The sequence below is a fragment of the Gymnoscopelus braueri genome, assembly GCF_963280865.1.
Source record: "Gymnoscopelus braueri genome assembly, chromosome: 10".
Lineage (NCBI taxonomy): Eukaryota > Metazoa > Chordata > Actinopteri > Myctophiformes > Myctophidae > Gymnoscopelus > Gymnoscopelus braueri.
The window spans coordinates 22,565,059-22,591,305 of record NC_137611.1 but is presented as its reverse complement, the minus strand read 5'-3'; the positions used below and the strand labels follow the sequence as shown (position 1 = coordinate 22,591,305).

Below are 26,247 nucleotides of genomic sequence, written 5' to 3'. Positions count from 1 at the left end.
CTTAGTTACTTTAAACCACTGGTAGTGTCAATACATCTATGGTTGGTTGTGTTTCAGAGTCACCATATTTCAAAATGTAACCATTTATTCCCATAACATTAAACTTGATAGAATTGACAAAGCTTTATTGATTTAAAAATACTGAACATAATTTGGTTTGCAAGAATTGTGGCAATAGTGTCATGGTAAAATAATGTTGATTTATTCATCATAGAAGCAAATTGTTTCCAGTTAATAAATGTAGAGCATGATGCTCGTCCTTTACGATAAACATTTGGATTCTCGCTCTTTTTATGATAGATATGAATGCGTTCTCATGCAGAAAAAAACACACATTTATTTGACAATAAAAGGTTTGGTCCCTCATTTATGGTAGAAAATGTATTGTAAGTAGCATTATTTTTTTCAAATATACATTTGTAAAACTATTCTTCCAGTGTCCAAAGCATATTCTGAAATACACTTTTTGGCCAGGTTTTATATATTTTGAACGTGAAATGTATCTCTTTTTGCTCTATGATACAATAATCTGGTTATAATACAACATTTGACGAAATAAGAAATACTGCATAAAGAAACAAATACTATGTCAGGAAAATAAAAAACGATTAACGAAAAGTTTAAAATCTTGTCGCATACATCAAATACAGAACACATGGCAGTTCTCTATTACAAAGAGTGATGGGACGTACAAAAAGCACATGACGTTCCAGTTTGTTTAACCACATGAACACACTAGCATCCCTATTTTGGTCATGCCTGATAGGCGAACATTTGGCAGAAACAGGTGAACATACAACAAAAATAGGCGAATATTCTGCAAAAAGCCTAAATAGCAGATCGTCCTCGGCTATTTTCGCTTTTTCATGTACAGAGAAGTATATGGTTTAAGACTGGTCAAATAATAACAGTTTCTTTTAACATATAGAATCTATGCCTCTTGTTCCCCTGTCCTCTTCTTTCTTTTCCTTGTTCCACTCTTTTCTTCAGCAACAGTTTCTCTTCACATCTTTGGACATGGCCTCCTCCAGGTTGGCTCGGTCAGATCCTGGTGAGAAATATAATACATATGAATATAATATAAATTATGTAAATAAAGGCCATCATCTTTACATATTAAGTATATTGGGAAGGCATATATTTAATTACACCATTATACTTGCTGCATATCATCATATTGGTCATATGAAGTAAAGTCAACATGACATAAACTAGTGTAATAAATAAGCACATATTACCTGAAGTACCAGAAGTACCGACTAAGGAATCTACAGGCTCACAACGTATTGCGTTGCAATACGTTGTGATCTTGTACATTGGTTATTTTCAGCAAAGAGATTTAATGTAAACCTGGAAAAAAGAGTGCATATAGTACATACCCCTGGGGGACTCCGTACAAGTAAGTATATAGGGTTTGAGTGGTTAAAACCGATTGAAGCTGATTTTTTACTTAACACCCAAAATAAGCTGTTTATTTGCATTTTTGCCACAGCCAATGAGATCTATAGTGCCAGTTGTGGTTCTTAGTCTCAAGTCTGCACATAGTTTGGGTGCACACACATTTAACTATAAAACAATAATCCTAAAACTCGCTCTTTGGATGAGATTAAACTTTTCTCTTACGGATGTTCCCTCCTCGTCCAATGCTGGTGGGAGTGACCCCTCTCTCCAAGTCCTTTAGCGTTGCATCCTCGAAGGCCAAGGCTGCCACCCTAAAGAAGAACTCCAGCACATTCTCCCCTATAACAGGAAAATGATCAAATAAACATTGTACCTTAACAATGCTTAAAGAGGGGTAAAATATCTGCACACTGAGTTATAGCTCCCAAACAATAGGGCAACGTTTCGACCTTATAGGCCTTCATCAGGCCTTATGAAGACCTACAGTATAGGGTCGACACATTGCCCTTAAAAAAATTTAGTTTGGGAGCAAACTCAATGTGCAGATATTTGACTAAATACAGGTAAGATGTGCACACAATCTCCTCTTTGAAACCTTAACAATGGTGTCTCGGAACAATGAATATACTAGTTTGTACTCATATTTATATTATGCTAAAACAGAATAGTTGTAGATTCTTGGCTATTACCTGATTTGGCTGAAACAGCCCAAAACTCAGCTTGCATTTCCATTGCCATCTGGATAGCATCTTTCTCTGTCCTCCGCTGTTCTTCTGGGGCCTGCAAATGGTAAAGATGGTTAAGGTGTGTACTACATACGTAGGCTCTGATGCCTGTCAGCGAGTCCTGGGTTTGAGCCCCGGCAGACCCTTGCTGCATGTCACTCCCTGACTCTCTCCCCCTGTTGCCTGTCTTTCTATACTTTGAACTAATTTTTATATTAAAAAAAAAGTAAAGAAAAGCCAGAAAAAATTGCTTAATCTAAAACCATGGGCCTGTGAAAGCAAACAATTACATTAGCTAGAAAAGAAGGAGTTATGTGGAACCCATACGCATGACTGCACTCACAAGCAAGTCGCTCTTGGTGCCAACCAAAAAAATTAAGCAGGAACCTGGCTCATTGTCTTTCATGGCATCCTCCAGCCACTGCCTGGAGAGAAGTGAAGAGCGGAGAGTTACATACAGTATACGCACATCAACAGTGGGTCCTGGATTAAGTACAAAGCATTGATGGAGACAAGAAGAACCCACACACGTCAAATTTCAAATTCACTGAAACTAGACATTGTTTCAATCCATAGTGGAAAGGTCTGAATTTGGTTCTCAAATTCAGCACATACAGTATACGGTACCATCCTGTCATTTGATTTCAGGATTGTTTTACATTTTGACCTTAGACCTACCGTGTATGTTCAAGTGTCTTGATGTCTGCCATGTCAAAGACTGTAATGATCACTGGAAAAGACAAAACAAGCGCTTTTACCTGCATTTATACTAATTTACTTACAATTATACTATAATCACCATGTAAAATGTTGTATAGCATCATATGACAACTTTTACACAATACACGGATTTAAAGCTCTTCTACGTGTGTGTGTGTGTGTGTGTGTGTGTGTGTGTGTGTGTGTGTGTGTGTGTGTGTGTGTGTGTGTGTGTGTTTTAAAAATCTTTTAAAATAAATCTAATAAAATTGCCACTTGTTTTGAAAGTGATATATACCAAATAAATCTACTATTATTTCATATTATTATCTTACTCTGAGCTCCTCTGTAATATGCTGAGGCGATGCATTTGAATTTTTCCTGACCCGCTGTGTCCCAGCTACATGGAGAGAGTAAAGGAGCAATCAGTGCATGAATAAAACAAAAACAAAAATCTAATCAAATCTGAATCCAATAAATTATTACATTCTATTGAAAATGAGATGACTCACATCTGAAGTGAGAACGGAACTCCAGATATCTCAAACCTCTCAATCTCAAAGTCCACCCCTATGGTGGCCTTGTAGTCTCTGTCAAACACATCTTTACAGAATCTGATGGGAAAAACAGCCAGCAAACCAAAGGAAAAACTCAAGCGTTTGCAAAAGAGAAAAATGAAAAGCTTTATGGAATGATGAGTGATTGGCACAATACCTGTTAATAAGACAAGTCTTTCCCACGTTCACGTCACCGACAATTACCACTTTAGACATCTTCTGTCTGTCCCACCTAAAAACATAACACTCATTTTGGCCATTTATGTATTTACGAGATATGCCAGTAAGCATTTTATTGTGTAGCATTATGCATTATACAGTATGTATAACGCTAATATATAATATTATATTATATTATATGTAGCTGCCAGGAGCAATTTTAATTAGAGCTGTGTAAGACATGGAAATACCAAACTAGGGCAACTCACGGTTGATGCCTGGTAGCTCTGTCTTTGCAGGCAGCATGAGTCTCAATGTTCCAGTCATCTTTTAGCTGTAGACAAGCGTGTGGTGTGTAAAACTGGAAAGAGGGGTCAAATACATGAAATTCTGCATGAAAATAAATACTGCACACAATGACAATCACATCATATATACAAGCTAAACTCAAAGGACCATACCGATGGTCTGGCACATGTAGCCTATTGGTGATGACTCACAGTATGCTGCTACGGTAGGCTACTTTACAAAGAAATACCATAGTTTGTTTGATTTTCGAGGGAGCCATTGGATTCTGTTCATTTCACTATGGTATGACACTTGTACTTGAAGAGACTTGGAACTTGCTTGAGATAGGCAATACAACATACACACATTTTATTGCATGGTTATAAATCTCTGTTCTCTTTGCATTTTAATGGATTTTAAAGCACGGATTGATTTAAAAAGTCTATCCAAAATTAGTTCCTAGTGAAAAGATTTTGTAAAATTTAGTCAAAAAATAAAGCCAGGAAAATTGTTTATTTGTACGATATATGGTTGAAGCTGTGAATAGACCATGATTTATCTTTACACACGATAAGTAAATGTATTAGTGCTTTTGTAAGATTGCTGCACCAGTATTCTTGCTGGCAAGGGAAACGTATTAAACTGGTGTAACCAGTGAACTTTCTACGACTCACCTCCAAATAATTTGCTCTAATTTAATTTTGCAGAGGCAGTAGGCTGTAGAAAATTGATTTAATGACTAAAAGACTTGGTGCCTAAATTTGGCACGTCCATAATATCTCCTGTGTGTGTGCGTGTGTGTGTGTGTGTGTGTGTGTGTGTGTGTGTGTGTGTGTGTGTGTGTGTGTGTGTGTGTGTGTGTGTGTGGGCTGTGGGGGGGGGGTTACTTTTTGTTTGGGTTTGATTGTAGTACACATGTTTGGAGATATAAAGGCAGCCTTTGATTGTGAACCATTTACAGTAATTCACTCCATATGTACAGTTTGTCTTTCTTTGTATTCTATTTCATTTTACCTGTTTACTATATGTGTAAGTTTCTGTTTGTTTTGGAAAAAAAGGGAAGCATCTCATACTTGTTTGGATTATACTGTATGTCTTATATCCTGTGCTTCACAATAAAGATATTTGAAACATAATGTCTCCTGTGATTATTATTATTCTCCCTTCATCAAAGGACAATATGTATGGCTCAACTTCCCGGCTCTGTTCTTCAGTTGAGACAACTTAGCTTGGGATAGGTTGTTGGCCTGAGTGAGAACCCCAAATATATAAGCCTCACCAGACTTACACGTTTTATGATGGCAACTGAACTAAAACCATCATAGGTGAACACTGGCCCTCTTTGGACTGCTAATCTATACAAAGTGCTTTGATCTGACACTGATTTAGTCATTTGCCAGAACCACTGATACGAACGCTAGATTGGTGTCACATGTTTTTCCCTGAGGCTGCCAGAGCCCTGAACACAAAAAAGAAAAAAGAGGGGGAAAAAAGCATTCAATCTATAACTACAGTAGCCCTTTATTGTACAGTATACTGTAGGTGCATATACTGTGTAATTGCACAAATGTACATTTTAAGTGTATTTATGCATAGGTGTGTACCTTTTTATTGCACATTCTATATATCAGGCTAATAAATTATCCCATCTTCCTCACACTCACCATTGCTGCGTAAGAGCTTTAACCCCTACCGGCCTGTATTCTCAACTTAATTTTGATCCTATTTTTTATTCTTATTGTATTAAATCCAGAATTATTATCATTATCTTGTTGTTATATTAATTGTACTTGTTAGCAGTCTTGCATAGCATGCCACACCAACATTTCCATTTTAATTCCATTGTAATGCTTGAATTATACCTGTTTAAGTGAGTGACAAATATTCCCTCTTGTTTTAAACTGGTATACCATGTTTAAATAATGATGATACATGAGACTCTTCTCTAACAATAATACCTTTGGGAATTCACAGATGACTCTGTCTTTGCTCACAGGTGGTGGAAAGTGGATTGTCCCATTCCGTATTTCTTGCATGATGATGATTTAAAAAGGTCCAGTCTGCGAGAAAACATTATGACAGCTTATACTTTATCAATTATAATGCAATTCCAAACTCTGTTCCATTCTACTCTGGCTGCAATGAGATTCACACACAGTGAGAGATAGCCTACAGACAGTGGTGGAAAATAACCAAGTACATTTACTCAAGTACTGTACAATTTTGAGGTATTTGTACTTTACTTGAGTATTTCCAATTTCCAATACTTTTACTTCTACTGCACTGCATCTCGGATCCAAATATTGTACTTTTACTCCACTACATTATTTGAAAACTTTAGTTACTAGTGACTTTGTAGATTTGGATTATAATTACAAAACATACGTTAACCACTTCAGCCCTATATAAATTTCAGCGATTTATAAATAGCTCGAAATGTGTCAGAATGTGATACATTGTGAGCTTGTAGATCTGCTATTTTCTAAAGATTTTTATACATTTGAAAACTTGAAATGGGACATTCTGCATAATGAGTACTTTTACTTTTGGTACTTTAAGTACATTTTGATGCCAATACTTTTGTACAAAGTACATTTTGCATTACGGACTTTTACTTGTAACAGAGTATTTCTATATTGCGGTATTGATACTTTAACTTAAGTAAAACATTTAAGTACTTTTTCCACGCCTGCGCCTACAGAGAGGGAGAGAGATATGACAGGCACATAGGCTCGTTTCATAACGGTAAATACAGACTTGAGGACTCCAATATATAAAGGACAAAAAATCGATATGTCCCCCATACAGACTGCACACATCAGTGCATTTACTGTAGCCTACGAGTTTTCACACACACAGCTATCAAGTCGGAGCCCGTTATCGACAAAATGTTGTCTAACCGCATCCTGCATGTTATGTACATTATAACCACAAACATGAAGGAGCTGCTACTTACCACCAATAATCAGATAACGTCATGGAGGTATGGATAACTTATATGTCCTCGGATAGCGGCTAGCATACTACAGCTGAGCTAGACCACAGTGTGATGAAAACGTCGTCTCCATGACAACCACAGCAGCGCCACTGACACGTGATTCACGTCCAAAACAGGTGTTGCATCGAAATTGGTGACCTATCAGATACTGTGACTCCCGAAGGCACTTAAGGGACGACCTTCACCCATTTTCAACCTATCTTCATATAAAATGGTAATTTTTTTCCTACTAGGTCTGTGTCTCTGTGGACACTTCAGAAACCCGCCTACCACCAGTGACATCATCGTTAGGCTTTTTTCTTTTTCAAACATGAGTTCCAATTTTTATTTTTATTTCTTTATGAACGCAAGAACAATGGCTTCCATCATAGCATGCTAACTTTCCAGGAATAGAAAGCCTGCAGTTTCTATTAGCTTGGATTCCCCATCGATGATGTCACTGGTAGGCGGGTTTCTAAACTAAGCCCTCCTCTGAGACACAGACGGGGTAAACATAAATGGTACCATATTATGATAAGCATTAGTGAAGTGAGGACAAATTTATGAAGATGAGAATGGTTGAAGACGAAGTCATCCAATCAATCAGTGATGTGTTTTCCAGATAAATCAAATCCTTTCCTTTCTACCTAAGACAGGTAGGTAGCTACATTGCTCACAGAACCAATATATTGAGCGCTTTAAATTGAATGACATGTTGTTCATTACAAGACAAAACTGGAAACCTTCAATGAAGTCATGGGGCACCGGGCGGCAGTGTCTGTTAGAGCGGTTTAATAAAAAGGTTCCTGATTAAATCAGGATCACATCAGGCTCATCTGATCATGGCTCTTCCTGGTGTTGTGCGCTGTGTCCTTGATCAAGACACTCACACCGCTCCCAAATCCCAAAGAGCAGGTTGGCATCTTTCATGGCTGCCTCTGCCTGACTGCCTCTGCCTCAGTGTGTGTATGCGAATGGTTGAATATGAGGCTCAGGACTACGTAAAGCACTTTGAGGACGATCTAAAAACTAGAAAAGGGGCTTTATAAATGCAGTTGATTTACCATAATGGAAATTCTATTACAAGTCCTGGCAGCTCAAAGGTGGTTGTCTTATCCTGACAAGAGAATGGTAGGAGAGAGACATCCCGTATATACAGTACAGTATCCATGTGTAACTCAACCAACAAAAATACGTTTATTAATTTAAGTCGATTGAAATGATCAAAGGAAGCATTGGTTGTGTGTGTGTGTGTGTGTGTGTGTGTGTGTGTGTGTGTGTGTGTGTGTGTGTGTGTGTGTGTGTGTGTGTGTGTGTGTGTGTGTGTGTGTGTGTGTGTGTGTGTGTGTGTGTGTGTGTGTGTGTGTATGTTAGTAGTCCAGGTAGAGCAGGGAGGCAGCTGTGGCAAGCAAGGCGACTGCAGAGGCAACTGCTAAACCTAAAAACACAGAGCAGTCAATTAAAAAGGAACGAACGCACGCACACGCACAATGCCATTCCTATATATTCTTTGTTTGGTGAGTTTAGGTGAGAGAGGCCTGTCATTCTAGTATGCAGCAATGCGTGGGAGGGTATTGTAATTCATGTTTTTGTGTTTGTTAGTTAGCAAGACAACTTGAAATCGAATGGGTAGATTTTAAAAATATATTTTGGGAAGAACAATGAGTAGGCCAACCAGAAGAGATGGTTAACATTTGGGTCAACAAGCGCAAAGGCCAAATGTACAATCAATACACATAGAACAAAAGATGTTGGTGTAGGCAGGGTGCATTTTGTTTAATTTACCAATGTAGTTGATCTTTTTTGGCACCAGGGATTTCTCAACAATGGGCTCTAGATACACTGTTGAGAGACATTGCACACTAATGTCATAAAACATGCAAACATTATACTATAAACCTTATACTATATATAACTTCAGCTTTTACTACCATACCTTGGCTACTGTAATACTTGAATTTCCCCACAAGGGATCAATAACGTGGAATCTAATTTAACACAAATGATGCTAATGTTGGTAATAATAATTACACCAACACTCTGCCAACGCAGAGCCACACAGCCATTCCCCACCTTCTGTCTCTGTGATGTCCCCTGCTGTTTCCAGTGTGACGTCCAAGTCCTGCTCAGCTGCCTCTATGTCCAGGATTTCTTTCAGCCGCTCAGTCACCTCTGCAAGGCCTTCGTCACTGAACTGGTAGTCGCACACACACACAGGCCCTGCACCGCCGACCGGACAGAATACACGGCGAGGGAGAGCAAAGCGGTCTGAGATAGAAAGAGAGACAGACACAGAGAGCAGACAGACAGACAGACAGACAGACAGAGTCAGATGATACGAAAGTTATTTGCATGAAACATTATTTAGGATTATATTTTTTGTTTACGCTGTATGATAAAACTCTCTTGTGATGGTAATGAGAGTGCAGACAAGTAGAAATGACCGGAATGAGTTAGGTTTTGTTGAAGTATCCAATTTAAGGACTGACACTCGACAAGCATTCTACCATGACCATCATGTAGTCTTGGTTCTGTTTGAATTTGCGTCCCAGCACAAGCCTATATGTGTGCATGTGCGTGTGCGCGCGAATGTGTGTGTCTGTATACCAATCTGTTGCCCATCTTTGGAGCTGGCCTTGTTGTCCTCCTCCGCTGTCAGCAGTTCTTCCAGAAGCATCTGGGCCCTCACAGCAACGGTGGACACCGCATCCCGTTTCAACAGCTGTGTTCAGATAAAACTAATTAGAAGTTTGAAAATAAAAAAAAATTTGGACCCTGTAAATATGTTTTTGATTTATTTTCGTCACTAAAGTAAGCAAACTTTTTGTACATTTATGTATTTTAAGACATTTGAAATACATATTTGGTAAATCTCAAGGTCACAAAACCTGAAGGACAGCATGTTTTCAACACAGGTCAGACCTTGACTACAGCTGGTTTTCCAGAGAAACTGGTCTGAGGCATTCTAATGTTTACCTTCTCAGCTAGTTTAGCTTTTGGTTTGTTGCTGTGTAGGTAGGCTCTGACGTGTACCATTCCAGTCACTGACACACTACCTCCACACTGCTGCACCACAGCTGTAGTCCGCTGCTCATGCTGACATGACTGATAGACAGACAGAGAGTACAGTATGGGAGGAGAGAGAGAGAGAGAAACAGAAAAACAGAGAAGAGGAAGACAGAGAGATGGGTGGTTGTGCGTAGACAGAAGAATAGTATGACAACTATTATATTATGTAACATAGAACAAATTATCTAGTTTCAGTTGAAACATGTCTGGTCATTTCACCTAAATGAAAGGCTGCATTCACTCTACAGGAGACAACGGTAAAGAGCTGTGCAGATATATATATATTTTTTTAATGAATGATGGTAAAATAAAAGTCATAGCAAAATGTGAGGCTTTCCAGCTTCATGCAACAACAGAAGGGGGTTCTGGAAAAAGTGTAATTTTTTAAAAACTTTTGTCGATGCAGATTTCTAATGTCTCAATCCTGCCAAAATCCATTCCTTTTAACCAGGGAAATAAAACTACACCCCTCTTGAATTTTTATATGATCATGTGATATGTTTTGTAAACTACTCCCTCTTATGATATGATGATTGTGGGAATGGTGTTCAGTAGGGATGATAACTGTGGAAATTGTAGTTTTATTTTTTGATCCAATTTCATTTCCTGGTAGCCAGCAAGAGATTCTGTTTCTTTGTCATTGCAGTAGCGACCCCCACTGGTTGGTGCCAGATCAGCAGGGAGGGGAAGGATAGCATCATGAACCTTGGAAGTTCATGCCTCCAGTGCCTCACTGTACGGTAAAAAAGAAGCGCCTGTTGACTCCTTGTGTATCAAAGGAGGCATGTGCTTGTCTACACCCTCCACAGGACAAAAGTGGAGATTGGCAGTAACAGGAACTGCAGTCCACATGGGGGGAACTGACTTAAATGGGGAGAAAATGTGTGTGTGTGTGTGTGTGTGTGTGTGCGTGCGTGCGTGCGTGCGTGCGTGCGTGCGTGCGTGCGTGCGTGCGTGCGTGCGTGTGTGCGTGCGTGCGTGCGTGTGTGTGTGTGTCTTACCGGTGTGGTGAGAAGCTGAGCTTTTAGTATCTGTTTCACATTCTTCTTCTAAAGAGGAGAGATGGACAGTGGGTACGTTTATTTTTTCATTAAGAAAACAATAAAGAAAAGAAAGTCTAATATCCTCCCACTGTTTATTGCAAGTTAAACGTTTTGTTCACATCTGGATCATTTATTTCTGATCCAGACTGATACAGACATGCAATAAACAGTGGGAGCATATTACGCCCGGACTACACCAGGCACAAAGCGTGCGTATGCGTATGGAATTTACTGCTCGTGTACAGCGCATTTGGAAAGATCCAATTGATATGAATGATACCGGCTACACCAGGCATGAGCATAACGCGAGCCCCGCATACGCAAGCTTTAAAATAGGATTGGATCTATCTATGCGCATGTGCGTATGTGGGGCTCGCATGCGTCTCGCACACATTCTCTGGTGTGTGCCGGCCGTTAGTTAACAGTGTGTGAGGCTTTACTGTTTTCTTCATGAAATGTTTTGGCTTTGTTTGTTAAGGTCGGGTTTGCTGCTCCTTCTAAGCACCATCTTGAATATGTGGGAGTTGCTACTGTAAATATAGTAAAAAATGCAGTCTTCTATTGTTGACAGGTTAGCTTCCTTCCATTCAGTAGGTAAACAAATGTAATAAATCTGCTATAATTCCTGCCTTTAAAAGTCAGGTAGGTCAATTATCACCTGTCCTGCTGAGAGCTCTGTGTCATCTGGTAGCCTCTTTCCATTGATGAGACAAACTCCACTCTCAATCTGGTGTGTCCATGTTTTCAGTCCCTCCTGAAACAAAGATTGACCAGAGAAGATTTCCATTGAATGCCTGAAAAATATTCTTTACCTCATAATCATCTTTGACTTTTAACTCATTTTTGCATAGTAGAACATTAAATATGAACTTTTGCTTCATGTTTTTATTCTAAAGCTGTGTGCTGAACTTTATTTGAAATACAAACAAATGTAAAATCTGTGTGTGTGTGTGTGTGTGTGTGTGTGTGTGTGTGTGTGTGTGTGTGTGTGTGTGTGTGTGTGTGTGTGTGTGTGTGTGTGTGTGTGTGTGTGTTTACATCATTTGACTTCTTCCAGGCATTCTTCCACCTCCTCAATGTTGTTGCTGTTATCAGTATAGACAAATCCACAGAACGACAATCATAACTGCAGTGTCAAGTGGCTGCCGCTCCGCACCGCGACACCGCAGTTATGATTGCCTACAGGCAGCGCGTCTGTGGATTCGTCTATACAGTACGACTGTATGTGTCCCACTCCCTACCTTTAGACATTTCTCCACATCTTCTAAGCTTGTTCTGTTCTCTGGCATGGGTACCAGAAGCTCCACTCTGAGAGAACATGACACCATTGGCCATGAGGCACACACACCTGATTGGTACTTCCAATCAGCAGGCTTGGCTGTGCTCTGAAACAGCCAATCACAAAACAGTTCACTTGCGGTACGATAAGATGACAAAATGACCCATCTGAACAGTTCAGCTAACATGGCTACGGATGGCAGCTGCAATACCGAATCAAAGGAAAATATATGCTGAACCAACCTTGGGGTCTTTCACATCAAAGGTTCTGCAGACAGTTCTGACATAGAGGGTTAAAGAACTTTCACACAAACTTCACAAAATACTATTAGCATTTATTTATGCCCCACTGATTTATTCATTTCATTCACTTATTTACACTGCTATCCACAGGCACCTAGTCATCACCCAACCATTAACTAAACTGTCTCTTTCATCCGTGCGTCTGTCCTTCGATCTGACCATTCATCCATCTCTCCATCCCTTCCTCAACCTATCCTCCTCCCTCCTATCCATTCATTGATTGTGGACATAACATTATCAGAACAATATAAGAACTCGTGTCAAAGGATACTTTCTGGTTTTTGAGTTGATGTGTAATGTGATGCGGTCTGTGATGTCATCATCTGCAAGGCTCCACAGATGACCTCTGGAGATCAGGTTCTCTATTCCAAATACCAGCTTCACACAGACACAATAAACAGAGGACATACATATCGTAGGTAGTGGCAATGACAGATGCATGTGACATACTTTAAACTTTAGCTTACATTTAGGTAAACTTTTAGTCCACACATAACATGTGTACCTGTCCCATTTCAGCAGTGTGTGTGTGTGTGTGTGTGTGTGTGTGTGTGTGTGTGTGTGTGTGTGTGTGTGTGTGTGTGTGTGTGTGTGTGTGTGTGTGTGTGTGTGTGTGTGTGTGTGTGTGTGTGTGTGTGTGTGTGTGTAAAGCTGACCTGTCTCAGAGTGTTCAGTGTGTCCTTGGCATCAACATCAGTAATCATGAAGATTCCCAGTACAGACAGGCCTCCAGGCAGCATCCTGGACACCTGGAAACACACAGAAGAATACTGTCATAACACACAACAAGTACAAACGAGAAACACACAAGTACAGATTAACAACAAGATAACAGCAGCACCTACAAGTTAACACACACAATTGGGGTGGTTGTATTTGGTCTCCCTTCTCTTTTATTGAGACCTTTGAGACAATCCTGTTTCTGGTTTGACACAACTTTTGACCTGAAGGTCTAAATTCAGGCAGGCTCTATTAGATCAGTGTTAAAAACATTCTATTGATTCACACAGAACACCTGGGTTCAAATCCGGGGTAGAACAGGAAAGCTACAGATAGTGCAGCTTTAATTGAAAAAGTTACACAGTATGACTTTAAGGTATCCTTTCTGACATCTAAATAACAGCAGCTCACTGATCCTCAACAGCCAGGAGCTCCATAAATACTTTGGTGGCAACTGTGTTTAATCCTGTTCTATGACTGTGTAATTGTCACATAACTTGTCTTAATGAAGATGAGTGTTATTTGTTTATTTTTAAATACATTTTATTCTCTTTGATGCAAATAAAAATACAAAAAGGTAATGTTTCCAAGGTAAACACTGGCATATAGTTGTGTACATAACAGGTTGAGGTTACCTGTGATGTAACAATAAAGATGATTCTGAGGTTACCTGTCGGGCATGCTCAGTGGACCACTCCAGGTCTTGTTTGCTCAATAAGCTCCCAGTTACTGGAGTAGATTCTTCCCTCTGGGGGGTCTGTGTTGCCATGACAACAAAATCTCTCTGTGCAGAGCTCTGGAAAGGGGGCAGATGATACAAGTTAATCTTACATGGTACAGAGTCCAGAAACGGTGTAGTAGCCTCTGGAAATACATGTACTGGAGCCACTGCTGGCCTGGGATCGAATCATGCCAGAGCCATGGTGTGGTGTGTCCCCAATCCCCATCAGCTTAATCTGTCTCAATGAAGGTAAAACACTCTGGATAGTGGACTGACCATGCATGTGACAGAAAAGTGACACCTAAACACAATTTTAGACCCAGGATGGGAGTCAGAGTGTGGGTATTAGCATTGGGTATTACAACATGTGTATTTTGTGTTCCAGGTGTCCAAGATGCCACTGTTATATGTAAGATGTTGTGAACAAAGATGGTCGGAACAACAGAACACTCTCTGCAAATAAACAGCCTCAACAGTTCCTTAATACCTCTGCATCAACATGACAGTCTTACCTGGCCAATGAGCAGACCTGTCACCCCCGCTGCTCCTGATGCACAGAGGCCTGACAGATAATGTTCCACTCCATCCTCTACTATATAACCACGACCCATGCTGACTAGAGAGACGGATGAGAGAGAGAGAGAGAGAGAGAGAGAGAGAGAGAGAGAGAGAGAGAGAGAGAGAGAGAGAGAGAATGAGCAACAAGGACAACAATTTCACATTTAGCTACAGTACGTTACAAATTACAGTCTACGTGCAGGTGACACTGTGTCACTGTGTCACCTGCACGTAGACTGTGTCACTGACACACCAGTGATGGTTAACATAACGTTAATGTTTCCTTTGTTGTGTGTTACATTTTATTACAGAGTAGTAAGTAAGTTAACTTTGCTAAGGCCATGTGGGTATAATATTCACCCTCTTTATCTACACAACTGACCACACATACAAGCTCAACTAAGATACATGCATCATAAATGATCAGTGTTTAAATACCTGAATATAGATTGAAACCACAGCTCCCACATGAGCCCAGTCAGCCCACACCGGTGTTCTTGTTGACAGCTGTCGCTAGACTGCGCGTCAGCAGAGCCGGATCACTACAACTACCACAATGCTTTGCTGCATGTGATAACGTTGTTGGGCTATTTACTCTTGTAGAAACATTATAGCCTCTTAATACACATTTTTTTCTTTTGTTTTATTTTGGGCTAATTGTCCAATTAAAATAAAAACAATCAAAACTAGGATTTGTGAATAAAATCAAATGTGTTTTGCGCAGGCGCAGAGCCACAGAGTGCAAAAGCAGGGTTGCCATGTCGGCTTATTATAAGCAACTTTGGGCTTGTTTTTCTGTAAAGTTGCTTGTAAAAATATTGGTAGTTGCGGGTTCCGTTTTTTGGGGTTTTGTTTCTAAAGTGTACTTGCTTATTTAGCCTTGCTTCCAAATGTTTTAATTATTATTTAAACCAGTGGTTCTCAAATATTTTCATGAAAATGTTTTGTGCCAGGGAGCATTTGTGTTGTTAGAATGTTTAAAAAAATATTCCACATTTTATTGCAAGAGTTTTTGAAAATAGCAGATCTACAAGCTCACAACACGTGTTGAGCTTGTAGATCGGCTATTTTCAAAGCGCTCATGTGGCCTAGCCCTAGTTGCTTCTTTTGGGCTTGTTTTCTTAGACCCGGTTACTCATTTCTCTCGAAAAATCTGGCAACGGCAACGGTGATGCAAAACTGTTTCCGTCGCATATCTATGATGTGATAGCGTGGTTCAGGTTCATCTGTACGGCCAACACATTCTCATCCAGTAGTAGTCAGATTAAAGAGTTTCCATTAGCTTTTTGGGGGGTGATTTGGAGCTTTAGGAGCCATGTCGGCCGTTCTGCTCCAGGCTCTGGAGCGGACGGAGCTGAATAAGCTGCCGAAAGGCGTCCAGAACAAGCTGGAGAAGTTTATAACCGAGCTGCAGAGCACCAACGACGCGCTCAAGACGGAACATGAGCGCTTCAAAGCCGACCTGGGTGAGTGAGTGATAATAACCCGGGTGAAAATGTCATCCGAGATAACAACAGAACTCCTGGGTCTCAAACAAGACACTTCATAAACGGACTAAAGATGTGACAGTGTTGTGTGTTTGTCCACTGTTGAACGGGGGGGTTATTATGGGGTCTTCTTCACCCGGTAGCCTCGGATCACAATCGGCCATCTGTCATGACCGTCTTAGATAATTTTCTAAATAGTCTTTGCACTTTCTCCCTTTTTGGTCCGCACATCTACATGAACGTTCAGATTTCAAATATAAAGTGCTTACCCCATGGCCACAGATATTACAATTATGTACGGCCCCTCAAACGTACCCGTATATTCCGTATTGTTCAATAAAAAGCATTTTACTCCGATTGGTGGCCGATCTTCTCCGTATGCTTTCTATTATGCGACCCTATCGGTTGGGAGGTTTATGGCATTATACATACATTATTACTATGATAAAATGTCACCGATCGGATTAAAATGCTTTCTATTGAACAATACGGAATATACGGGTACTTCTGAGGGCCCGTACATAATTGTAACATCCGTGGCCATGGGGTCAGCACTTTTTATTTGAAATCTGAACGTTTATGTAGATATGCGGACCAAAAAGGGAGAAACCGCAAACACTGTTTTGAAAATCATCCAAGACTGACTGTCTTGTCAAGGCTACTTATCTAGCTAACTATTTAGCGGGCGAGTAACGCGACCCCGCTTTCTAGATCATGTTGATGATTCATAATCAACAACATGAATACGTGATCGATATACAGCCAATGAGAGTGAAGGGATGCTGAATGCACATCATGATTCGTGACAGCATTAATTATATCATTTAGCAGGTGACATTTGTTTAAAATTGTGATGAAAGCTAACCTGTTGTTAACTATCTGTATAATAATATAAAAGTTGAGTGTTGCTCTGTGATCCCACTTCCCAGTGGCGTGCACGGGGTGGCGACTGCCTGCCCCCCCTGCCCTTTTTGTATTGGGTTCAAAAGCTGCTAAATGCCAAATGGCATGTCAAAACGTTCTTCCTCCCACGTTGCCTGTATCTATCATGTTGCTGGAGAAGGAATTTGCTTAAATGCTGAAGATTTAACAAGACAGTTCCCTGGCACTAATTTCTCCCATTGTCCATTGTACCACTGTCTTGGCACTACTTTCCCCCCCATGTCCTGTCTACCATAGGCCATGCCCTGGCACTATATTCTTCAAATGTCCATAGGATATGCCTTGGCACTACTCTCCCCCAATGTGTCCTCCAGTCTACCATAAGCCATGCTCTGGCTGGCAGTAGTGATGTGCGGGTCGGGTTTTTTCATGACCCGCCCCGCCACGGAACTCAACCCGCCTCAACCCGCCCCGCGAACCCATTTATAAATCTATGGCTCAACCCGCCCTGCGACCCGCGGTGGGAAAAAAAAGATAATCATCATCATCATCATAATAGCTCAGATTTATATAGTGCTCTTTTAAGTACCCAAAGTCGCTTTAAATGCCTACAGTAGCACAACATTGTCATGGGCTAAATAAACAAGCATGTTGTTCAAAATAGGTTTTTTTTTTTTGCGTGTGAGAGCGGCTGACCCGCTCACCCGCAGCCCGCATAATTGCCTCTGAAATCCTGACTCGACCACCCGCGCCGCGGGTTGACCTGCGGGTTACGGGTCGGCCCGCTCATCACTAGCTGGCAGTGTTCCCCCCAGTGTCCATAGGCTGCTATGCCATGGCACACAACAACCTTTCTCCAATGGCCTGGCATGTCCAGTATCGGGTATCGGCTGCTATATCTTGGCACAACTTTCCCCAATGTCCACTCCTGTCTACCATAGGTTATGCCCTGAAACTATTTCCTCAATTGTCCAGTCTACCAAAGGCTATACCCTGGCCCCAGCGCCATGTCTACAGTTAACCTCGTGTCACCAGGCGGAGGAAAGCCTGGTATTCGTTCCAAACTGAGCCGTGTGATCCGGTTTAGAAAAAAGGAAATCGTGTGGCGGTGTCGGGTTCTGGTTGGCGTCACATTGTTTTTGTTCCCCACATAATCGTTCGCTTGTCGCGCCACGAGTTAGAATAAAAGATGAACATACCATATTATTATACAAAAAAAAACAAAAAACGATTATACCAATCAAACACATTTTAAACTAGGGGAATCATTTTGGAGGTGCACGGCACCGAAGGTTACGGTTCGTGGGTTCCAGCCACCTGATGACGCAAAGTTATTTCCGCTCCGACCGGCTCAGAAACCCGAAAATGATATTGATCCCAGGCTAGTCTACAGTAGTAACGTGTCACTTAAAGCGGCAGTCATCACACCACTGTGTGGTCCACACACATTGTTCATGATGTCCTCTTCTACAAGTATTGTTTGCTTGAAAATGAGTGATTTACTATAGTAAGTAGGATCACCTTCATTTCTAATTTGTAATATGTACATAAATAGTTGTGAGGAAATTCTATTTCGATGAGGCGATGTTTGGTTTCTGAAGGGATGGAGACAGATTTTTCATAATGTGTCTAATATATCTTTTTATGTTGTTTGCCCCTACAGAGCAGCAGTATTTTGATGTCGAGAAAAGACTGACGGAGAGTCAGGAGCAGACCTTGACTATCAGTAGAGACCTACAGAAGGTCAAAGAAGAGAATAAGAGACTTGGTGAGTATACTCTCGTAGACTACAGAGAATTAAAAAACTAAATTGTATTAAATGTGAGAGGGATTCTTCCTGTGAGATCCGAGAACTACAAGCCATAAATTTCCCTTGTTCCCATGGAAACAACAAAGACCCTCTTCATTGTAACTGACCTGTAGTCATTTGTATCCAGTACAGCTGCACAATATTGACAGAAATCATGCAGATGTATAATGCTAATATTGGTCAATATTGGGCGTGGCTCCCTTTGGTTTTAAAGAAAGTCAAAGATTCAGCACAGCATCAGAATTCTTTGCAAAACCCCCTAAAACATATATATATTTTTTTCCTGAAAATGTTTATCCTCACGTTAAATATGTGTTTTATTCAGTATTCTCTGAATTCTGAATAGCATGTGTGCTATCTCGGAGCCATTTCTGTTTATGGTCTGTCTGAAGTCATCTTTAATGAGGTGTCCAGGCTTCAGTTGTTTGGTATTAGACTTCCACAGTGCTCAGTCGGCCTGGGCTCCCATAGTAGCTCTGTTTTTCGAGCAAAAGGAACTTTGTCCTCAGATGGACCACATGATTTGTTTTACTGAATAAAGAATTTGTCCTTATACCTATTCTACTGTCTCTATGAAGATGAGGAGCTGAGCACTCTGAAGGGAATAGAGGGAGAGAGCTCTGATGACAAACCAGTACAGCAGGTGGGCACACACACACACACACACACACACACACACACACACACACACACACACACACACACACACGCGCACACGGTAACATGCGTAGTGAGTATCATTTGAAATTGCACTACGCTTTAACATTACTCAATATGCCCCATTTTTACACAACCTAAACTTTATTTGAAATGCAAACGCATGTAAAATCTGGATTAAAAAAATAATAATTGTGTGTGTGTATTATGTGTATCAGACCAAAGCCAAGTATGAAATTGAGGCAGAGAGGAGAGAGCTGGCCAGACTCCTGGAGAAGAGAAACCAGGAAGTGGAAAACTATATTGGTGAGACTTCCACCACAACGACAGCAACTATACATATATGCACACAGTACAAACAAGGCCTATGATGTTCAAACATGCACATTATGTTTAGTGGTAACGCTGGATCTTACTTAGTCTTCTTGTGAAATTCTTTTTTTCTTTTTTTTTAAAGAATAAGAATCGTGCTGCCCCACGCCATTTCAGTTGCATACCGATAGGCTTGGAAGCTTAAATCATGTTGTCCTCATTAACATGCAACACGACAGGAAAGCCTATTGCGTCAAACATCTGATGCTTGGTCAGATGTTGACCAACTTGTCAATATCGAATTGCGATTTTAATATTGATGAATAATTGTTTTAGTCGAGCTTCAATTCTGTTTACTGTTAACACATCGGGTGCCAAACACGGTCTGAACCGTGTTTGCGCAGAGTAGCGGTCCGGTGCCGAACACGGTCCAGACCGTGAAATATGTCTTTTTGTTTTTTTCGTTTTTCTCCACACGGGCGGGGCTAGAGCAGCTCTGGGAGTACCCATTGTGATCTTGAGAAGGATAGGCCAGATAGATCACCGGAAAAACAAAAACATGGCTCCCATCCACTTCCTGTCTATTTCCTTCTTTAAAACACCTATATCTCCGAATCTGTTTCCGGTGGGGAAAACCGGTCATGCGCGATGCGCGATCCCCCCCCATTGTAACTCGCGAGTGAAATGTTATCGTTCCAGGCTGTAGCCAGGGTCATCGCGCAACATGAATGGATGTTTTTTTTTACATGGATTTGCTCCTCGTGGAGTCTAGAGCTTTAAACAGCAAAGCGCAGTCAATGGGGAGAATGCTGGCACCCAACGTAAGTTGTTATGAAAAAATGCTGGCACCCAATGTGTTAAGAGTATAACTACCACAACATTAGATGGTGTCAAATAAATATTGATATTTAAAGGACCATACTGGTGCTATTGCATGTTTCTCCCATTGACTTCAATCTGCATACGGTACAGTACCATGCTGAAAGAAACCATTGGCTCTTGAGTCCTTGGAATGTCAAGAAAACTGGAAATTGTCAGCAGTAAAGTATACCGCATATAACTTCTAGACAGTTGGCTAAACATGTTTTATTTTTAAACATATGTTCCTTTTAATATTAATTTATGCCTGAAATTAATATTGTACTGTATTGGATTCATGGAGCAAATATTACCTACACACTAGAATACCTAGTTTAGAAGTCTGTTTTGCACCCCCTCTTTTATATCATTTACTGCAGCCTACAGGGACTACAATACATGGGGGAATTGGCATAACAAGTAAATTGGGAGGGGGGGGGGGTAGAGTGTCTTCTGAACTGATTTGTTTCTATTTGCAGAGGATGTGAAGCGCCTGAATGAGAAGCTGTCAGAGACCAGCAAAGCCAAGATCGAGCTGCAGTTAAAACTGGATGAGATACAGTCATCTGAAGTGTCCATACAGGTACACACTGGATATAATAGACTACTCGTTTTAAAGATAGCTTTTAGGCAATTAGACTGAGTTACTGTCAATAATGATTCATTGTTAAATTCTCTTTAATGAAATATCCAGCACTTGAATGTTATTACCATTGTGCATTATTATAGGCTGTATTTTGTTACATCATATGTAATACAATTTTACTTACTTACTTTATTACAAATTACACTTTGGTTGAGGTTTGGGTAACGGTTGTAAGCTACCGTGCCATGATGTAACTCCAAATATTGGAAAGATATCTTCAATAGTTTATCCGTTGATTTGAAAATAGCACATTGAAAATATTTTAACACATAAACTAAAGCAAACTAAGTGGATTCTGTCAATGTATGACATTATTAAACTCATAAATTTGTTCTTAAGCCATTGAGACCGATTCTACAAATGCCTTCTAAATCCACACAACAGTTTTCTGTGTTAGTTTGTGTGCTAAAAGTGTGACTTTGAGACCCGTTTTACTGTGCAATGTAAGTCAGTGAGGAGACTATTTTGGAATATAAATTTCTAATCAACGGAGCAAATATTGAAGATATCTCTGCGTCTGCAGTGTATTTAGAGATACATCATGTAGAGGTAACTACACAACCCAAACCTCTACCAAAGTGTCATTTTACTTTAACAGCCAGTAACACATCAAAACTATTAGATCACCTGTGTTAAAAGTAGATGATTTTAAGAAATGCATTGGTCTTTTTTTTCCTTCTCCCCCCCTTATTTTGTGTATTGTAGCACCGGGAGAAGCGCATGGAGCAGGAGAAGGAGTTACTCAAGAAACAAAATGAGTGGCTGAACGCTGAGCTGAAGACCAAAACAGAGGAACTTATCAACACCAACAGAGAGAAAGGCAAAGAGCTCCTGGACGTACGCTGCAGTCTGGACAACACAAAGGAACAGGTAACACACACACACACACACACACACACACACACACACACACACACACACACACACACACACACACACACACACACACACACACACACACACACACACACTAGAAAACTAGAACACAACTAGAACACAACAAATGGACCTGTAATGTATTATTATTTTCTGTTCATACCGTTATGAAAAATACCAATCTGAGTAGATTGATAGATTGTAGATTTAAGATGTGTTCATACTTCATAGTGTTACCTGTCTGATTTCTGTAGAGCAGGTGACATTTGTCTCTCTTTCTCTCATCCAGGTGACCCGACTGGAGAGCCAGTTGGCTTCTCTGAAGGAGACCAGTAACAGCCACTATAAGAGAGCTGAAGATCTCAATAATAAACTAAAACAGGTAACACACACTAGGCTACTATGGTTAATTCGTATTTCTTGAACAGCAAATCCACAAGTTCTTGTTTTTATTTTGACAAGAGTGCTTCCACTTTATTTGGGCCACATGGTCTGCTTCCTGCTCCTGCTGGATTTCATATTTTCATTTGGACCCAAATACAAACAAGAAGACCACATGAGAGAGAGGGGGCAGAATTTGACCATTTCAGCACCACTGATGCATGGACAGACACACGCTGGGCTAGCTGCTGATCAGTATTAATAAATAGGTGTCTATTTAGTTAAATTATGTTCTCTTCCTAATTGAGACTGTCAATAACTCACAACAACAGCATTCGTCCACTGACCGCCCATACTGCCCCATCAGACTTAATCAAACTGACTCTGTGCGCTTTAGATACCCCAATAAAATTATATAGTGTGCAAAAAAAATAAAAAAATATCCGGAAACCATGTGTTCAAGCCCTTTTTTTCTGCACTGATTATTTGATAAAGGTCACAATCATTCAAAGATTATTTATAATATATATTTTATATGCTTGTCCACCCATCTCTTATTGACTTCAAGGCATTACAATCAATATTTTGGCTCTAGTTTGCCCCCCAGTGCTTAGAAGGTGACATATCTGACCTCTTTCAATACTCCTTGGTTATTCCGGGACATGCAGGTTTTTGTTGCACCGCCTGCAGCAACCTAAAAACCGCCCGCTCCTGCGAGATTTGCATTGGGAACCGCCGTATCCCAATCCCAATGCAGGGCTCCACCACATGTCTTTGAGTTTGTGCACACATCCTTTACCTAGATGGTCTACATTCATTCTGTCTGTCCCTGCACACATCTCGTACCTAGATGACATCCATTCTGTCTGTCCCGGCAGCTAGTCTACATTCATTCTGTCTGTCCCTGTCTCCAGGCTAAAGACCAACAGAGTGCTATGGAGGAGAAATATCGCAATGAACTCAACTCTCACATCAAGTTGTCCTCACTCTACAAAGTAAGGAAGATTGCAAGATAACTGCGTTAAATAAACACCAATTTAATTCCTGCTCCAGTATGTATAATGTGATGATGTGACGTGTGTTACTCGTGTAGGGTTCAGCGTCGGAATCTGAGAAAAAGAACCAGGAACTGAGCAGAGCTGTAGAAGAGCTTGCCAAGCTGGTCAAAGACAGTGGAGAGGGTAAGAGCGAGTGCGAGAGAGAGAGAGAGAGACACACACACACACACACACACACACACACACACACACACACACACACACACACACACACACACACACACACACACAAAGCCAAAGATTGGAGAGCATTGGATTTAACCTTACTATTATTACATACTACAATACTGTAGTGCATTATAGTATACTAATGTCTATTTAATTTGTTATGTGTATTTTGTGTGACCTTAAAGAGAGACCAGACAAAGTCAAATTCCTTGTTTGTGGAAACGTGTGGTGTGGCTAATCAAATTTATTTTTCTTCTACTTTACATTCTTTGTATGTTGCAGAATATATTCAATATCCTCTAAGTTATATTTATAAGTTAAATTAGAAGTAAAGTCAGATATTAGATAAATATCAAACGCATAAATTGGACATGACATTGTTAGTTGATGTTGATATATATACTGTATATGTGATGGATGTCCCTACATGATTGCTTATAGCCAATAAGGTTCTGGAGAAGAAGGCGTTGGAAGAGGAGGGGCTTAAGGCTCGGATGGAGGCAGAGCTTAAAGAGAAGGTGAAGAAGTTGGAGAAGGAGGTGGAGAACGCCACACTGAGGGCTACTGCCAAACGCTGCTGTAAGAATACACGACATGCACCTATTCCACCCAACTACTGTACATATACCACCCAAATACAGACAGACACATGCACTGATATCTCAACTAGAGCTGAGGAGTTATGATTTATGGGCATAACTGTTTATAGCAAAAGAATAAGGAAGCGCTGCCTGGGTTCAATCACAGTGGCTCAAAACAGGTGCTCTTCAGTGGAACCGGTATAGGAATAGAAGCAAAGGTAAACAAAGTTCTGCTTGTGGTGAGGCAGACTAAGGAAAAAAATACTGAGGCACTCCGTCTTCAGGTGAAAACATATATCGGGGTTTATTTTGGCAGATGAGCAAGGCAACAGAAGACCAATCCGTTTTGATACTTAGGTCTTCAACAGGGTCTTGATAACTGTTTATACTTTGTGTGTGTGTGTGTGTTCTGTAGGTGTGCCCTCTCTGTCCGAGGAGCAGTTAGACTCCATGTGTCCCTCTGCAGCTGCCATAGCTGAGATTGTCAAGCCTGGCATGAAGTTCTTTGAGGTGAGCGTGCAAATGATAGATTTTCAGTTATCAATTATTTTCAGCCAGAGACTTGGTTGTACGACAAGTAAATCAGGCGTTAATGTTCCCATTTGTCTTTTACAACTACACAGCTTTCATAACCGTGAAGTCAAGATAATATGCTCTGTGATAACTGTAGTCCTGGGTTTTCAGAAGGTCGCATATCCATTTCCTTTTCCGGTTCATTTTCCCATAGCTTTGTTTGATTGGCTTGGCAGCAGATTTAAACGGGAAACACATAAATGTGTCATTAGTGTTTCCCGTTCGAATTTGCTGTCGAGTCAAACAAACGAACGAATGCCACCTGCTGGAAACTTGGAGAACAGTTATGCACATTGCGCAGAGACAATTAACAGGTCCTAATGTCTTTCCCCTGTTTCCCTTCACCATTTCTAATTTCCCAATATGGCTCTAGTTGTATAACGCCTACGCAGAGTGTCAAACTCTGCTGCAGCTAGAGAAGCAGGAGACTCGGCGTGTCAGCAGGGTGCTGGATGAGATCGTCGAGGAAGTGGAGTCTAAGGCCCCCGTTCTTAAACGGCAGAGAGAAGAGTATGAGAGCCTGCAGAAATCCATGGCTTCTCTGTGCCACAAACTGGAGCAGGCTCGAATGGTGAGGAGAGGCAGGATGGGTGTTTTTGTCTGTGTGTGTATCACACTTGCATCACACTTAGTCTTTCATTCAGGAGTCCTGTTGATGGAAAAGAAAATTGACTTCTTTAAAAAACGAATTAATTAAAATAGACAGTACACATGTACACTTTGAAATGAGGTTAGCATCGTTGCTAATGGACACTCAGCATTCCATGTTATTTCTTTAACATTAGGAGATCCACAGTTTGCAGAAGGAGGGAGAGGAGGCCAAACAGCGATGCTCTGCTCTGGATCGAGACAAACTCAGGGTGGAGAGACAGCTGGAGGACACATCAACACAGGTACACACGGATCAAAATTATGACGAGATTGGATGATGAGACTTGTCTCCTTACAAAATAATTGGTTTGACATGGAGGTTAATCTCCTGAGAAGACTGCTGACTTCAGACATTCTCACCGCTGAGTGCTGACATTATTCTCTGCACTTTTTCAAAAGATTTTTTTTCATCGCAAATCTCTGATGCTTTGAGTTAATTTGACACCTCCTCATCCCTTTTATCTCTCTCCATCCAGGTGTGCACTCTCTTGGTGGAGTTGGAGGAGGCCAGGGGCAGACAGGTGACCCGGGAGGATGGTAGTTCTGCTGCCATCAGCAGCTCCTCTGAGTTCACCAGGCCGCAACGTGCCCCCGATGCCACCAGCCTACAACAGGTGGCCTTCCGCAGTGTGGAGGAGCTACAGAGGCAGAACCAGAGCCTGCTGGGAAGGCTGAGGCAGCTGGAGGAAGAGACGGAGAGGCAGAAGGGCCAAGTAATATCAAAACGGTAAGGGGACTAGAAGAAACAGTGGCACTGTCTGTCATTGATACTCTTATACTAATACTTGTACCGCTATTGTATTGCATTT

General features: G+C 40.8%; 3 protein-coding genes across 3 annotated transcripts in view; 1 reads left to right on the top strand and 2 right to left on the bottom strand.

The window, feature by feature from the left end:
- Positions 1 to 214: 214 nt before the first annotated feature.
- On the bottom strand, positions 215 to 6,906 carry rab36 (RAB36, member RAS oncogene family). Its single transcript, XM_080440864.1, has 11 exons — positions 6,786 to 6,906; positions 5,788 to 5,889; positions 3,811 to 3,902; positions 3,540 to 3,614; positions 3,338 to 3,439; positions 3,161 to 3,225; positions 2,805 to 2,856; positions 2,470 to 2,551; positions 2,091 to 2,181; positions 1,624 to 1,740; positions 215 to 1,048 (listed from the first exon to the last, which is right to left on the bottom strand). The coding sequence occupies exons 2-11, from the start codon at positions 5,863 to 5,865 to the stop codon at positions 987 to 989; spliced, it is 816 nt and encodes a 271-aa protein (XP_080296990.1). The 5' UTR covers positions 5,866 to 5,889; positions 6,786 to 6,906; the 3' UTR covers positions 215 to 986.
- A 1,073-nt stretch (positions 6,907 to 7,979) lies between these two features.
- On the bottom strand, positions 7,980 to 15,012 carry odr4 (odr-4 GPCR localization factor homolog). The gene is made up of 14 exons (XM_080440850.1): positions 14,937 to 15,012; positions 14,453 to 14,556; positions 13,890 to 14,015; positions 13,156 to 13,248; positions 12,771 to 12,877; positions 12,440 to 12,476; positions 12,160 to 12,303; positions 11,577 to 11,672; positions 10,877 to 10,924; positions 9,783 to 9,911; positions 9,414 to 9,528; positions 8,880 to 9,074; positions 8,592 to 8,648; positions 7,980 to 8,244 (listed from the first exon to the last, which is right to left on the bottom strand). The coding sequence occupies exons 2-14, from the start codon at positions 14,549 to 14,551 to the stop codon at positions 8,177 to 8,179; spliced, it is 1,314 nt and encodes a 437-aa protein (XP_080296976.1). The 5' UTR covers positions 14,552 to 14,556; positions 14,937 to 15,012; the 3' UTR covers positions 7,980 to 8,176.
- Positions 15,013 to 15,713: 701 nt separating this feature from the next.
- Positions 15,714 to 26,247, top strand: part of LOC308094267 (nucleoprotein TPR-like) — a 39,738-nt gene continuing 29,204 nt past the window's right edge. The window contains exons 1-14 of the mRNA XM_080440810.1: positions 15,714 to 15,964; positions 18,531 to 18,635; positions 19,256 to 19,320; positions 19,553 to 19,640; positions 20,984 to 21,087; positions 21,856 to 22,020; positions 22,316 to 22,408; positions 23,322 to 23,402; positions 23,501 to 23,588; positions 24,075 to 24,212; positions 24,630 to 24,724; positions 25,161 to 25,358; positions 25,573 to 25,680; positions 25,915 to 26,165. Coding sequence (XP_080296936.1) covers positions 15,814 to 15,964; positions 18,531 to 18,635; positions 19,256 to 19,320; positions 19,553 to 19,640; positions 20,984 to 21,087; positions 21,856 to 22,020; positions 22,316 to 22,408; positions 23,322 to 23,402; positions 23,501 to 23,588; positions 24,075 to 24,212; positions 24,630 to 24,724; positions 25,161 to 25,358; positions 25,573 to 25,680; positions 25,915 to 26,165 — 1,730 coding nt within the window. The 5' untranslated portion in view covers positions 15,714 to 15,813. The remainder of the gene's footprint in view (positions 15,965 to 18,530; positions 18,636 to 19,255; positions 19,321 to 19,552; positions 19,641 to 20,983; positions 21,088 to 21,855; positions 22,021 to 22,315; positions 22,409 to 23,321; positions 23,403 to 23,500; positions 23,589 to 24,074; positions 24,213 to 24,629; positions 24,725 to 25,160; positions 25,359 to 25,572; positions 25,681 to 25,914; positions 26,166 to 26,247) is intronic.

Coding starts and splice junctions, on each gene's coding strand:
- rab36 (XM_080440864.1), bottom strand. CDS start 5,865: ATGCAAGAAATACGGAATGGGACAATCCACTTTCCACCACCTGTGAGC. Junction 3,903..5,787: donor TCATCTGTGAATTCCCAAAG/GTATTATTGTTA, acceptor CCCTCTTTCCAG/TTTTACACACCACACGCTTG. Junction 2,552..2,804: donor AAGACACTTGAACATACACG/GTAGGTCTAAGG, acceptor ACTTCTCTCCAG/GCAGTGGCTGGAGGATGCCA.
- odr4 (XM_080440850.1), bottom strand. CDS start 14,551: ATGGGTCGTGGTTATATAGTAGAGGATGGAGTGGAACATTATCTGTCA. Junction 12,878..13,155: donor CACTGAACACTCTGAGACAG/GTCAGCTTTACA, acceptor GTCTGTGTGAAG/CTGGTATTTGGAATAGAGAA. Junction 11,673..12,159: donor ATGTGGAGAAATGTCTAAAG/GTAGGGAGTGGG, acceptor TCTTTGTTTCAG/GAGGGACTGAAAACATGGAC.